Source organism: Camelus ferus, chromosome 6 (assembly GCF_009834535.1).
Source record: "Camelus ferus isolate YT-003-E chromosome 6, BCGSAC_Cfer_1.0, whole genome shotgun sequence".
Lineage (NCBI taxonomy): Eukaryota > Metazoa > Chordata > Mammalia > Artiodactyla > Camelidae > Camelus > Camelus ferus.
In genome coordinates this window covers 5178909-5193596 of record NC_045701.1, presented here as the reverse complement: position 1 = coordinate 5193596, position 14688 = coordinate 5178909, and the positions used below count along the sequence as shown (strand labels likewise).

The following is a 14688-nucleotide window of genomic DNA, read 5'->3' as shown; positions in this document are numbered from 1 at the left end:
GGGGGGGAAGGAGACGCCTATTGAGCGGCTGCTGTGTGCCAGGCACTGTTCCAGGAGCTGAAGATCCAAAAATAAAAGCCACGGCTCTCCAAAGAGGTCACAGTCTGGTAAGCAATCAGATTAGTTCAGTGAAACAGAGTGTTAAGTTACAAGGAGGTCTGCGCACTGGGGGTCAAGGTGTGATGAGAAATCTCATGGGGACAGAACTAGGAAGCCTTCTCTGGGAGGTGACATTTGATCTGAGGGGAGGCAGAGGGGGAAAAGTGGTGGGGAGGGGTGAAAGATGCATGAGTTTCAAGAAAGAGACCAGGCAAAGAAAGGGCAAAGGAGGGAGGACTCGATGCGATCGGCGCTCCGGCCATCGGGCCTCGACTGCTAGGGTCTGAGCGCGGTCGCCGCCCACTCCGCTCCCCTTCCCTCCCCTCGCGTCCTCTCCCCTCCCCGCTTCGCGCCTCCGCCGCCGGCCCGGCCTGCGCGAGCTCAGAAGCTGCCCGCTCACCCGAGACGCCATGTACCGGCTCCTGTCAGCTGTGACCGCCCAGGTCGCGACCCCCGGGGGCTGCGCCTGGGGCTGCGGGCGGCGTGCAGCCCACCGGCGCGCCGGGCTGCCGTCCGCTCGGCCCCGGCTGGGTCGGGGGCCTCGGGCTGGGGCTGGGGCTGGGGCTGGCGCTCGGGGTGAAGCTGGCCGGCGGGCTAAGGGGCGCGTCCTCCGAGCCGACCCCCGCGGCGCCCGACCGCGAGGCGTTGCCTCAGGCCGAGCCGCTGCCACCGCAGGAGCAGCCCCTCGCCTCGTGGTCTCCACAGACTCCGCCGCAGCCCCACTCCAGGCACTTCGCCAGAGCCATCGACAGCAGCCGTGACCTCCTGCACAGGATCAAGGTGCGGCGACGGGAGGGGGGCGTAGGCGGCCGGGAACGCGGCGCCCAACCCCGGCGTCACCCGGGAATGAGACCCCTTGGTGGTTGTCTCTCGGGGCGAGGGGACCCCACCCCGGGCGGCGGGATGCCCGCAGCCGGCTTCCGAGAAAGACTTCCCGTTTCCCGACCTCCCAGTCACGGTCAGGCGCTCTCGGGGGGTTGCCCAAGTCGGGGCGGAGGTCACCGCCCGCCTCGCGGACCGCCCCTTCCCCCTCGAGGTGCCCAGCGGCACACCCCTCACGGTTACCCCGGGGTTCGGCCAGGGCCGAGGGGGCGGGCCCCGGGCCGAGGGGCGGGGCGGGGCGGGGCGGGGCCTCGGGGAGGCTGGAGGAGCGCGCCGGCGGACGCGCGAGGAGGCTCCGCCTGGCTTTGAACTGTTCTTTTCCTCCGCTCTTAGGATGAGGTGGGCGCGCCGGGCATAGTGGTTGGAGTCTCTGTAGATGGAAGAGAAGTCTGGTCAGAAGGTGGGCTCAGAAAAGTTTCATTTCTTGGCTTGTTTTGTGTCAGTCGGTGAATGAAATCTTGACGCGTTCCTGTTTGGAGTGAATCCCATGAAGTGCTGTTCAGTTTTCATAAAACCGTACATACTGCGGAGAAATCATGTTTAACAGACCAAAGAATCGGGTTTTTTATGAACAGCAAGGTTTAAAATGTGACTCTAGTGAATAAATTGGACTCTTAAAGTTGGCTTGTTTCTATGCTACTTTCCTGTAGGACTGGGTTTATTGTTCTCAAAGCTGTGTGTTAAGCAGTCTGTTAACTGCACCTATGTAGATAACCTTTATGAGTAGATAAAACGTCAGAATTTTGTGTTTTCTTTAACTCAATCAACGACTTACTTGAGTCCTCTGTCTGTAAAATACACTGTACTGAGAACTGGGGATATACACGATTCCTTGTCCTTAATGTGTTTATAAGCTACTTTATCACTTTTTTTTTTTTAACTGTGCAGAAGTGTCAGCTATTTTTTCAAACAAAAAGGCAGCCGCTTTGGAAGAGAAATTTCTAATCATTTTATGATAGTTTTATCAAAGCATGTTTTATAACTTGATTCTTGATTTACTTTTCCGTTGCACACAAATTAGTCCAATTGGTCATAGCAGGTTTTTTAGAACATTACTTTTAGGAAATGTTTCAGACATCATTTAGCAGAAGTACTACTTTTAGAAGCTGATAGGAGCAGTAGAGTTTTGAATTTAAAGAAAAATGACTCTTCCCCCAAGTTAAAGTATAGCTAATCAATATACCTAATACGAAAGATAATTGTAATAAAAATTATATAAATGCTCTATAGTTGAGGGCTTTATTTTTATGAAAATATTTTTCAGCATAATCTATATTTACAGTAGAAAATAATTATTGTATGCCTTTTTATTCTTTTCAAATCTCAATTCTTTGTATGTGTTAGATTTCTACACTTTTGGCCTACAGAAGATGAAACCATACTTAAAACATTTTCTAGAAGGAGCTTCAACTAGTAGTACATTTTTTTCTTTTGACTTGCAGCTGAATTAAATTGATGCTAAACTAGATTGGCTTTGCAGGGCATCTTTTCATGTTTGTTTTTATTGGTGGTTATTTTTAGGAATTTAGTGGAAACTCAAAGGTCAAGAATAAATGTAATCTGAAGAACAGTGATGTTTTCTTTAGAGAATGTAGAGTAATTTATTTAAAATGTGGAATATCCAAATTGTTAGAAAAGCTAAGAAAAATCAGTATCTGAGTCAAAAAATTACTGTTATGCACAAAGTACTATTTTCAGTTTAGTTATAAGGTTAAATTGTTAGGCTTACTGTTGTCAGAATGGCTAAGACTCTCATCCATTGCCTTTTGATATTAATTAACTTACGGAAGTGGAATTTCTTTTCCTTTAGATAAACACACCGAATGTTTTAAGATAGTATCAGTTCAGTTTTTGAAGACTTCTTTGACCATGAAGCCTATTAATAGTGACTTTTTGCTTTTTTCCCCCGAAGGTTTAGGTTATGCTGATGTTGAGAACCGTGTGCCATGCAAGCCAGAGACAGTTATGAGAATTGCCAGTATCAGCAAAAGCCTCACTATGGTTGCTCTTGCCAAATTGTGGGAAGCAGGGAAACTGGACCTTGATATTCCAGTACAACATTATGTTCCTGAATTCCCAGAAAAAGAGTATGAAGGTGAAAAGGTAATGAAACTCACAATTCATTTTTCTAATGACATTTAAGTGGCTTAAAAGGTTTCATAAGATTCTTTGGTTTGTTTTTAATTATTTTTAATGGGTTAAAGTTTTGTTTTATCCAGATAATAACCCAGTGGGCATTTTTCTGAAATTTGAGGCTAAACTTGTGCACATGACACATTTTTTCCAGCAGCAGTTTAAAATGGAAAATATTACTGAGGCATTATTCCAAGGCTACTAACTTTTTATTACACAGTTGAACACTGTAATTGAATTTTTGTGTTTTTACAATTAGGTTTCTGTCACAACAAGATTATTGATTTCTCACTTAAGTGGAATTCGTCATTATGAAAAGGACATGAAAAAGGTGAAAGAAGAGAAAGCTTGTAAAGCCTTGAAGATGATGAAAGGGACGTTGGAATCTGACCAAGAAAAAGAGTTAAAAGAAAGAGCAGGCAAAAGTAATGAAAAGAATGACTTTGCTAAAGCTAAGACAGAGCACGATAATGAAGCCAAAGGCCGGAATTCAAAACCTTGCAAGAAAAAGAATGATTTTGAACAAGGCGAATTATATTTGAAGGAAAAGTTTGAAAATTCAATTGAATCCCTAAGATTGTTTAAAAATGACCCCTTGTTCTTTAAACCTGGTGAGTATTAATTTCTTCTCTTTACAAAGTCATCGTTATTCAAGTATTAATTTTCAGAAAATCTAAAATGATACCATCCTGAGTGCATTCGATGTGGTTGATGATTATGGCATGGGTTTTCCTGTCAGTCTGATGCCTGCCTTTTTGTCTATAGTTCGTATCAGAGCCTAGCATCCAGGCAGCTAGTTGTTTGTTTTAGCCTCATTGGAGGCTACCTAGACATTTAGTGGATTCTCAGTATTGAGATATTCATGGAAAAAATTATATATTGGAATAATAGTTCTCCAAATAAAATCTGGGCCAAAGTTGGCATGATAAAGTGTTGTTAACATTTTAGTATTTCATTAGTATTTAATTTCGTATTTAAATTGTTCAACTTATTTCGTGCTTTCATTGCATGAAGAAGTTAGTGTCCATCAACTTAATTTTATTTCCCCAAGAGCTGATCTATAAAAATAATCTTTTTGTATACTTTCTGGTATGTCTACTGAAATCACTTAAGTTACATTTAGGTTTATGTACTTGTATTCCATTTTCATTTTAAGGTTTTGTTTTGTTTTGTTTTTACCATGAATAGATATTATATAGGTATAATAAATAAGGGCAAAGAAATATGATTATGGATTTTGCCTTAAAAAATAAGGTTCCCATCCATTTTTAGTACAGATCATACAATCTCTGTTTCTAGAATCTAAAATGATATACAGGTATGTATTCAAAACAATATATATATTTGTATATGTATTTGTGTTTTAATATATATTTGAAACAATGTTTTTATACTTACATATATTTTACTTAAAAAAAAGAATTTGCACAACTGTTTATGCCTGAAATGATGAGTAGTTAGGTATATTAAGAATAAGACAGTTAACTCACAAAACCAATTTGCTTTTCTTTCCCTTTCTGTTCCGTTGCCAGTTGGAAGGATTTTTTAGTTTAGAGATAGAATTTATTTTCTTATTTCATTATCACAGAAAGAAATAGATTCATGTGAAATTTTACGTATACTGATCATTTTATTTTTGTGTTAGGGACATGGAATAAGCAGGGCCATTGCAAAGTTGACTAAATTTGTTAATGTTTCATCCATGATCTTCCCCTAAATGCTAAAGTAAAATACTCCAGTTTTAAAGATATGCCAGTTTTCAGTGGGAATATATTTTACATGATTTTAAATAATAATGAAGTATTTTCTTTTTTTCCCCCCTTACAATGATGTCTCAAGGTAGTCAGTTTTTGTATTCAACTTTTGGCTATACCCTACTGGCAGCCATAGTAGAAAGAGCTTCAGGATATAAATATTTGGACTATATGCAGAAAATATTCCATGACTTGGATATGCTGACAACTGTGCAGGAAGAAAATGAACCAGTGATTTACAATAGAGCAAGGTAAATGAATACCTTCTGGTGTGTCTAGCTGTATCTCATCTTCAGAATATGTTATCAGTTCAAAGTCACATTTTCTTTAACTCCATTCCAAAATCAACTTGCCACATTTTGGGAGCTTTCCTGCATGTCTGTTTTTCCACCTATAATGTAAGGGAAATAAAGTGTATTTGTGGGCAGAGGATGTAGCTCAGTGGTAGAGTGCTTGCTTAGCATGCATGAGGTCTTGGGTTCAATCCCCAGAACTTCTGTTAAAATAAATAAATAAATAAACCTATTAACCCCCCCCCCAAATAAAGGGATTATTTCAGTCTCTTTAAAATAAAAACATTTTTAAAAAAATTTTTTAAATAAAATGTATCTGTAAAGGACCCCAAGATCCTTAGATGAAAGATAGCAACAATAATTCAAGCACATGAATGATTAAAACAAAATTGCTCCCATCGTGGGCATTTATAATTTGCTCTTCCATTATCCCTTCCCTTAAGTTTTAGTTAATGCTTTGTTTATTTACCTTTTATTGTTTTTAATTGTTTTTAATTTTGAAATGACTTCATACTTATAGAAACTTATACTAGTATATATTTATGCTTGTACAAAGAATTTTTATACACCTTTCACCTAGATTCCCCAAATGATAATCATTATCTGTCTGTCTGTATGTTATTTTTTTCTCAGCCATTTGGAAATAAGTTGCAGACATGGTACCCCTTATCCCATAAATACTTAAATGTGTATTTTTAAATAAAGACATTCAGGAAATTAACATCAACAGTGTGCTCACATCAAATCTACAGACCTTATTCAGTTTGCCAATTGTCCCAATAATGTCCTTTATAAGAAAAGGAAAGTACAATTTTCTTTTCTGGTGTAGTCTAATATAGGATTACACATCATATTTAGTTGTCAAGTCTCTTAGAAGTCACATGAGTTCTATTTGTTCCTTAACTGGTGATGGTAATTTTAATTGTTTTGTTGAGGCTGTATATACCAGGTTTCTCCACTGTAAGAGTTTAAAATCATTTTATTGAAATATATCAACTAAAATTTTATCATAATTTTTACTAGTAATTTGTGTGTGTGGGGAGGATTGGGAGAGAATTCTGAGGCTTAAGACTAATGTTAAGTTTTACAGTTACAGTGTTTCTTTTTCTGTTTTACTCTTTTTTTTTAAACATTTTTTTATTGAGTTATAGTCATTTTACAATGTTGTGTCAAATTCCAGTGTAGAGCACAATCCCATTTTACTCTTGAGAAAGGTAACAACACATTTAACAAATCAACTGTTACTTTTACCTTTTAAGTTTCCATTAGTACATACTTTACAAATGGCTTAATAGTACTTGACTAGGTGAAATGGTGAATTAGGTTTATTTTCCTGTCCCAATATACTAGTTTTGTTCAATCTTCTGTTGTATTTAGTTAAATTACCATTTTAAAATTACCAGCTTATTTAAAAGTATCAAATGTGCATTGTAAATCAGCCTGAAGGGGCTTTTTGGAACCTAAACAAATTAGGTTAGCAGCAAGCAATGAATTTTAATTTTTAAATGATGTGTAGTGTTCAACCACTTCAGACAGTGTTTATTATTTTTTAGTTCAACATTACATTCTACTGAAAAGCTTAAGAAAAAATGATAAATACCTGAAGTTTTCAGTTGAATCCAGAAAAGATTCTCTAGTAAAGATGGCATAGATGCATGACCTTATTTTGATTTAGATCTAACTATTTGATAACAAATATCTACACTTTTTTATAAGGGAGAGAAGAACATTATGTATAATCATTGAGTCTCTATTTTCAGCTGAAAATTAAGGCTCCATGAAGGTGCAGACTGCCAGGCAGCTATCATTTTATGTTTTCTTAATGAGTGGTTAATTTATGACTTGCTCAAAAATCAAAATACGGTGTATGATGTTGAGTTAATTTCATTTTATTTCCCGTTCTTTGAAAAAAGGCAGTGGGTTTCTGTTTCTACTGTTAAAGGTTCCTATCAGCTCTGGGTTTTTTCTTCAGATGTTGAAGATGCTAAAGGAGTAGTTGATTCATTTTATGTAGATTAAATGGGCTGCAGAAATAAAATAGGGCACAAAAAAAGAAGGAAACATTGTTACCTAGGAAAATATTCTGTCCATTTGCTTTGTTTTTATTTTGCTTGATAAAATATCTATTTGGGCCTCTAAAACTCAACTCTGATTCTTGTTTATTTTTATAATATTCCAAAAGAATTTAGACGTACCAACTTTTGGGGGAAGTTCAGGAAGTGAAAGAAATCTTCTCAAAGATAATATATTTTTAAAAACATTAAAGTAAAACTTAGTAAATGTGTATGTTTCTGTTCATTTGTTTTATGGTACCATTTTGCAGGAAATAAAATTTCCAGCAAGTTTGTAGCTTTGTTTAGTCTACTGACCCTTTGGTATAATCATAAATTAAATATGTTTATATTATCTTGACCTAGGCTTTTTAGAGTTATTGTATCCTGAGTAGATATTTATCATCTTTATCACTCTTCTGTCTGTATGTGTGTGTTTAAAACAGTGCCTCCCAGTGTCTGTCACCTCTTTAAGGTATTTCCCCAGAATCCCACCCTAAAATACTGCTTATGTTTCTTTGATCAGAATTTTAGCAACAGACCACATTCAGCTGTAAGTGATGCAGCAAAATTAGTTTTCAGCTGGGTACATTGTTGCCCTGAATAAAACTGGGATTTTTCTTAAATGAAATAAGACTATTGACTCTCTATATGTAGATAAATATATTTATCTCAAGTATATTCTGTTTAGACAAGTAAACTAAATAACACTTTAAGCAAAGACCCACAGGGAAGTGGCATTAATGTTCTTTTCACTGAAAGACATTCAGTTTGTTGGTGGGGGACTCCGTAGTCAATGCATTAGCCTCCTCTGTTCGTATTTTTCTCTGTTTGGCACAATACTTAAGACAAAAATCTCCTTCATAATTGGATAGGACCAAAATCAAATGGATGTTTTCTGAAGTGCTTGCTGTATATTGATAATATAGATATAGCCTTTACCTTCTCTTTTTGTCTTTATTATTATTTATTATCTTTATTTTCTAGAGTATCTTCTAAAATTAAGCATTGTTACTTATGAAGCTCTTTTTCATGGACTCTTGTAGTAGGTTCAGTCTATGTTAATGCTAAACGTTAGAATAAGATTGGTTTTAATAACATGCATTTTAAATTCTGTGGATTTTTTACCTTCTTATAGCAACAAAATATAATGTGGTATGTAATGGTTTCTGCAGGCATTTAAGAAGCATTTTAAAAATACAAATATTTTGAATTTGTAAGTTTGTAGATATAAAGTTCTGTGGTAATACAGTGTTCTTGTGCCGAATCTGGAGATTCTTAAATAAGTAGGAAAAGGCTGTTTGTTGTCTGGCATCATTTCATCAATTTTTCAGTTACAAAGATGTCCCAGTAATTTAAGAACTTGTGTCTATAATTCTTTTTAGAGCAGAAATTCCTTAAGAATTTGAAATAGTAAAGTTATCATTCAGTTGAACAAAATTATTTTTAGGAAAAGTCATTAATTTGTCCTCTGTGAGAAGAAATCAAGAGATTAAAGTCTAGACTTTTCCTATTTAGAGTTTAGAATACTAGGTTAAAGTCTAGAATTCTCCATATACTTTTATTTTAAAGGAGGAATGACTGAATCATCCTAATTTCCGGCCTTGATTTAAGTGCTTTGAAACACTTTACTGTTTAAAGGAAGTTGCGCAAAGCTGGTTATTAACCAAAATAGATTGGTAGTTCTCTCTTAGTTTACAAACTTGGAGTTCACTGTAAAAAATATATTTCTCAATGTGAAAATGTGTTCCTGTTATGTGGCTTCTTTCAGATTTGACTGGCTGGAATTACAAGTGTAATCAGGGCTCAGGCAGAAAGTAATGAGGACCTAAAATACAGGAGTGGCTATAGGAATGGAAACCATGGAGAAAGGTGGGACACAAAGCTGAGGGTGAATAGTAGGATTTGGCATTATTGGATGTGAATGTTGAGGGCAAGAGAGGCAACCAACATTGTAGTAGAGAAGAGAAACATGAGATAAAGTTGTGGAAGACATTCGTTTTGGACATGTTCACTTTGAGCAGTGAGAAGACCATATATTAAATCATTGGTCCTCAAGATTCTCTGTAGACTTTTTTTAACCTTCAAAGCACATACCTGTGGTCACCCCTGCTTTACCCAATATTATGACTTGAACTTTCTGGGGACATTTAAGAATCTTGAAGGAAGAAAGAGGAGCCATTTTTCTTTGTCTTTTTAAAATAAGGTTTATTTCTTTTCTTTTCTTTCTTCTTCTTTTTTTTTTTTTTTTTTTTCTTTCTTTAGTGGAGACACTGGGGATTGAGCCCAGGACCTAGTGCATACCAAGCATGCGCTCTAACCAGTGAGCTGGACTCCCCATCCATTTTTCAAATTATGTGTGCTCATTGTTCCTCTAAAGTTATGAATTTGGGGAGGATGATGCCCATATGTGATTCTGATAAACAACTTTGAGAAAAAAACAAATTTGAGAATTATAAATGCTAGTAGAAAATCTGGCTGTAAATCTGGAGCAAGGGTTGTGGTACAGCTGCAGTTTTGTAGCTATCTCTGTGGAAAAGAAGACCTGAAACACTGGAACCGCTGGTGATTGTAGAGATATGGGGACTCATAGGATCGAGAGCTAGAAAAGAGAGCTCAGAGCAAACTGGCCTGCGGGGAGGGTCAGTGAAGCCCTGGGCAACCAGGATGAGGAGCTTACAAAGGAAATTAGAAGGTCCTTGGTAACCCACAAGAGAGCTGGTTGGTAGAGATGGGGGAGCAGAAGCCATATTTTAAGGAATTGAATGAAGGGAGAGGTGAGTGCGTGGAAACACCAGGTACAGACTATTTCGTGTAGTTTGGCAATAAATGATAGTGAAAGGTCTGGTAGCTAGAAGCTGTAACAAGGATAAAAAAGATTTAAAAAAAAATTTTCCCCTTAGGATATAGGAAACTAGAGCATTTTGTGAACTAAGATGAAGAAGTCAAAGTTCCTAGCATAACACACAAAGTCCTTTGTGACTGTGTCTTGTCCCATGTCTACTCCTCCAGCATCATCTTTTGAAGCTCTCTGCTTCAGCAAAAGTAAACTACTTTGCTCCCCAGCCCAGTCTCTGTGAGCAGGCATTTCAACAAGGCTAGCTCTCACTAGTGCTTAGGATTCCTCATACCCATCTTGTTAGTATTGCAGAATTTGGGGCCCTCCCCAGACGTACTGAAGTAGAATCTGCGTTTTAACAAAATCCTCAGTTGATTCATATTTTGCTTTGAAATTCAAGAGCTGTCCAACAAGACTGTTAGCCCTTTGAGAGCAGCCACAGTATGAGGTTTTACTTGTCTCTCCAGTGCCTTGTAAGGAGTCTACATTAAGTATTTGGCCAACAAATGATGCTTTCATGTGTTCAATGTATTTACGAAGCACTTAGTGGATGGCAGGTACTGTTCCAGATAGGGAAATCATCAGTGAACCAGGTAGATAAGATTCCTGCCCTCATGAGACTTACATTGCGTGGGAAGAAACAGACAAACGTGTAAACTGAGAATCTCAAATGTTGATATGAAGAAAATAAAACAGGATGATGGGATGCAGAGGGAGAGTTTTAGGCCATGTCAGTTGAGCTGAGACTTGAAAGATAAGGAAAGCTAGTTCACCTTTTTGCAAATACAGAAATGTCTGGCAGTGAAAGAAGTAAGGCAAGGTGTTGTAAGTGATGAGGTCAAAAGAGGTAAGCAGGGGCTAAATCACATTGGACAGTGAGTCTCAATAGTTTTAGACCCACTGCCCCTTAATTTAACAGATTGTTGTAACATCTCATTTAATATTCTGAAATGAAAGTGATAGATCACATAATCTACACTCAATACTCTAAAATATAAAGAATAAATAAAAGAAATATTTATAACACTTAAAATAAATAGTAGATATCTCAATATGTTAATGTTTACTCATGACAACATGAGAAGACATAATAAAGTCAGATGCAACCTAATACGTAAAAGTATTTTAAATGTGAAATGCAGACCAATACAGGTATATTGGTGCTTCAGCTCTTGGCCTTGGCGGCTAACTCTGGCTAAAGTTTGAGCAAAATAGAATGTAGTCTCTTCACTTTTCACAATGGTTACATTCAAAAAAAAATTCACTGTAGAGTAAAAATGTGCAAAAAGTACTTTGTGTTCACATAGGAGATGGAGAGGGTTCTAGGCTCAGCTAGTTATTAAGAGTTTTTTTACTTACATTAATAACTGATAGAATAGTTGAAGGTCTCACAGGATATAGGAGAATGCGCCACTGTGGACTTTTCCTGTACATCATAGGATATTTGGGACTCTTGGGCCCTTATCCACTAAGTGTCAGTAAGAGCCCACTAATAATCATGACAACTGAAAAATGCTTCTCAAAATTTCCCTTAAGGAGTTGGTACTGCCTCTGTTGAGGAGCACTGATTGTGTTGTAGGCCATAGTAAGAAATACGAATTTTTTTTCTCATTGCCGCGGTGACCATTGGAGGGTTTCAAATGGGTGGGAAAAAGGGGAGACAATCTGTGGCTTCTGCATGGAGGATGGACTGCAAGTAGGTAACATAATCTAGGAAGTGTAACTGGTGGAACAAGGCTGTAGAGGCAAGAAGAGTCAATCAAAGATGCAGGTAGTAGAATTAGTCTTAAAGACAACAGGAAAAAAGGGACTGGAGAGAAGGAAAAAAGATTGGATGATGCTGTAAATGCATCTTAAGATAAAGATGGGAGTTTCTAGCTCACTTTGGATGGCCTCAACCTTGTCAGTAAAACAAAGGATATGGTTACCCGCTGACTGGGCCTGAGGTAGGGTAGAGAACTGAGGGTAAAGAGACTGGGAATAGCTATTATGAAGAGTATACCAGGAAGTAACCAGGAAAAGCATAAAGGGGTTTGAGGACAGCAGTGAAGACCCTTAGCAAGAGTATGAGTTGTTATCAGCCAGCTTTGTTACAGGAGGTCCTGCAGCCTTTCTTGGCAGATACGGACTACCTACATTTATTCAGGATTGATGAATTGAGTAGTTTAAGTTCAGAAGAGTGAGGAACCCAAGGATGCTGGTGAGACCACAGCTGAAATAGTTGAAATGGCTGATGATATAGTTCAAGCTAGGAGTGAAAATCAAGTGAAAGCAGTAGGGACTAAAAGACCTGGAAAAATGGAAAGATTCAAGGGGAATGGATAGAGGTCCCACTGAGGGCAGAAAGAAGGTTCAGTTGGAGAGTTGGGACGACTGGGAGTCACATTCACAGGAAGAAAGTTCTGAGCATGAAACCTTAGTGTTAAAACAGTTTAAAGTGATGGTGAGACTCAAGTCTGACAGTGCTTAAGAATAGCCAACGTAGGATGAAGATGAAGGTCATTAGGGCTGAGACAGTCAGCAAACAGGAAACCCGACAGCACCATTTTGCTGTGAATCTTGCAAGGAAGGATCTTGATGAGCCAGGATTCTTTTTTTGCTTAATTATTTTGTGATCGCATCTCAGGTACCTAGTATTTACGGTACAGTCTCCTCATATTAGGATAGAAACCTCATGAGGTCAGTCTCTTTTGTTTAACACTTTATCCCAGCATCCAAACAGTGCCTGGCACGTACAGTAAAGGTAGGGAATCACCCACACACAAACTAATAGGGCAGTTAAAAGACAAAAGCAGTAAAATCCTCCGTATCCACAATAAGCAGTTAAAGGATACACAAAACAGATGTAAAGTATGATATCAAAACCAGTAATCGTGAGGGGAGGGGAGTACGAATGCAGGGTATCTAAAATGCATTTGAAATTAAGACAGCAACTTAAAGCAATCATGTATATATATAGACTTCTATGCCAAAACCTCACAATAACCTCAAACCGAACAGTGCCTGGCACATAGTAAGTGCTCCATGAGTGATTGTTGAATGCTTGAGTAAATAACAGCTATCATTTATTAAGCACCTATCAGAAATATGCAGAGTGCTTTATACATTTATTTCTTAACTCTGCAACGTAGACGTTTTTGTCCCTATTTTACAAATTAGGATGCTGAAGCAGAGAGGCAACAGACTGCCTGGGTTGTACTCCAACTCTGCCACTTGAAAGCTGTGTCACGTTGGACAAGTTATTTATAGTCTCAGTGCCTCAGTTTCCTCATCTGTAAAATAAGAATGATAATGAAGTTTGCAAACTCCAGCTTCTCCCACCACACCAAGAAAGTACCACATCACATCATTATACATAGTGTTTCTATGTTATTCTTAACTAGGGGTGATGTAGTCTCCTTACAGATAATAACCTTATTCTTGAACATCCCCGCGTGTACATTTTTAGCTATAAAATTCCACATGGCACATGATTCATTGAGCCCAGGGACTAAGAATATCTACCAAACGCTAGGTGTTCCTGCATATATTTTGCACAAGGCAAATATATATCATGTGTAATACTAATCAGTACATTTTTCCCAGATGTTAGAAGTTTGATACACTCAGCATGGGCAAGCCTTGCCAATAGAGAAAACAGCCTGCTTTCTATGCTTTAATTACTCAGTTATCTTTGTTTCATTAGAATTTGAATCATACTGAAAATAGTGGTTAGTTTCTGAGAATACATGTTCACTACAGGGAAGTACAGTCTGTCTCATGTGTACAGTTTTCTGTTCATTTTCATGTATAAAGTCGATAATAGACTATCAAGTTTTTAATGATTATTCTTATTTCATTTTAGATTTTATGTTTACAATAAAAAGAGACGTCTTGTCAACACACCTTATGTGGATAACTCCTATAAATGGGCTGGTGGTGGATTTCTGTCTACAGTGGGTGACCTTCTGAAATTTGGGAATGCAATGCTGTATGGTTACCAAGTCGGGCTGTTTAAGAACTCAAATGAAAATCTTTTACCCGGATATCTCAAACCAGAAACAATGCTTATGATTTGGACACCAGTCCCTAACACAGAAATGTCTTGGGATAAAGAGGGTAAATATGCGATGGCATGGGGTGTTGTGGAAAAGAAGCAAACGTACGGTTCTTGTAGGAAGCAACGGCATTATGCCTCACATACTGGAAGTGCAGTGGGTGCCAGTAGTGTCCTGCTGGTCCTCCCTGAAGAACTGGATGCAGAAGCTATAAATAACAAGGTTCCCCCACGAGGAGTAGTTGTTTCTATCATATGTAACATGCAATCTGTTGGCCTCAATAGCACTGCTTTAAAGATTGCTCTGGAATTTGATAAAGACAGATCAGACTTACCTTAACATCACAGGTGCAGAATGAGCTGTTTTGGGTTTTGGGGGTTTTTTTCTTTGAAATATTGAAGTCCCTAAATACATGAGATTTTTTAAGAATAAATTTGTAATAGAGTGTAATTGAATGCAGAGAATTATGGACCTCTAATTGCTTAATTTTGTAACTGTCTTTTATTGTAGGATTAGTTCTTTATACTCAGGGAAGTAACTATATTTTTACTTTTTGAAAAAAAGTGTTAACTCTTGAAATAAAATATTCTGATTAAAAAA

The 14688-nt window shown here is 38.0% G+C and overlaps 1 protein-coding gene and 1 long non-coding RNA gene across 6 annotated transcripts in view; one reads left to right on the top strand and one right to left on the bottom strand.

The window, feature by feature from the left end:
* The window catches only part of LOC116664063, a 19690-nt gene extending 19075 nt beyond the window's left edge, over nt 1-615 (bottom strand). For all 5 annotated transcript variants that reach the window (XR_004320378.1, XR_004320380.1, XR_004320377.1 and 2 more), the window contains exon 1: nt 500-615. This is a non-coding gene — a long non-coding RNA (uncharacterized LOC116664063). The remainder of the gene's footprint in view (nt 1-499) is intronic.
* On the top strand, nt 226-14688 carry LACTB (lactamase beta). The gene is given in 7 exon segments (XM_032481005.1): nt 226-611; nt 613-879; nt 1315-1381; nt 2894-3084; nt 3374-3725; nt 4954-5119; nt 13896-14688. Coding segments are annotated over 7 exon segments (1677 nt in total). The 5' UTR covers nt 226-509; the 3' UTR covers nt 14428-14688.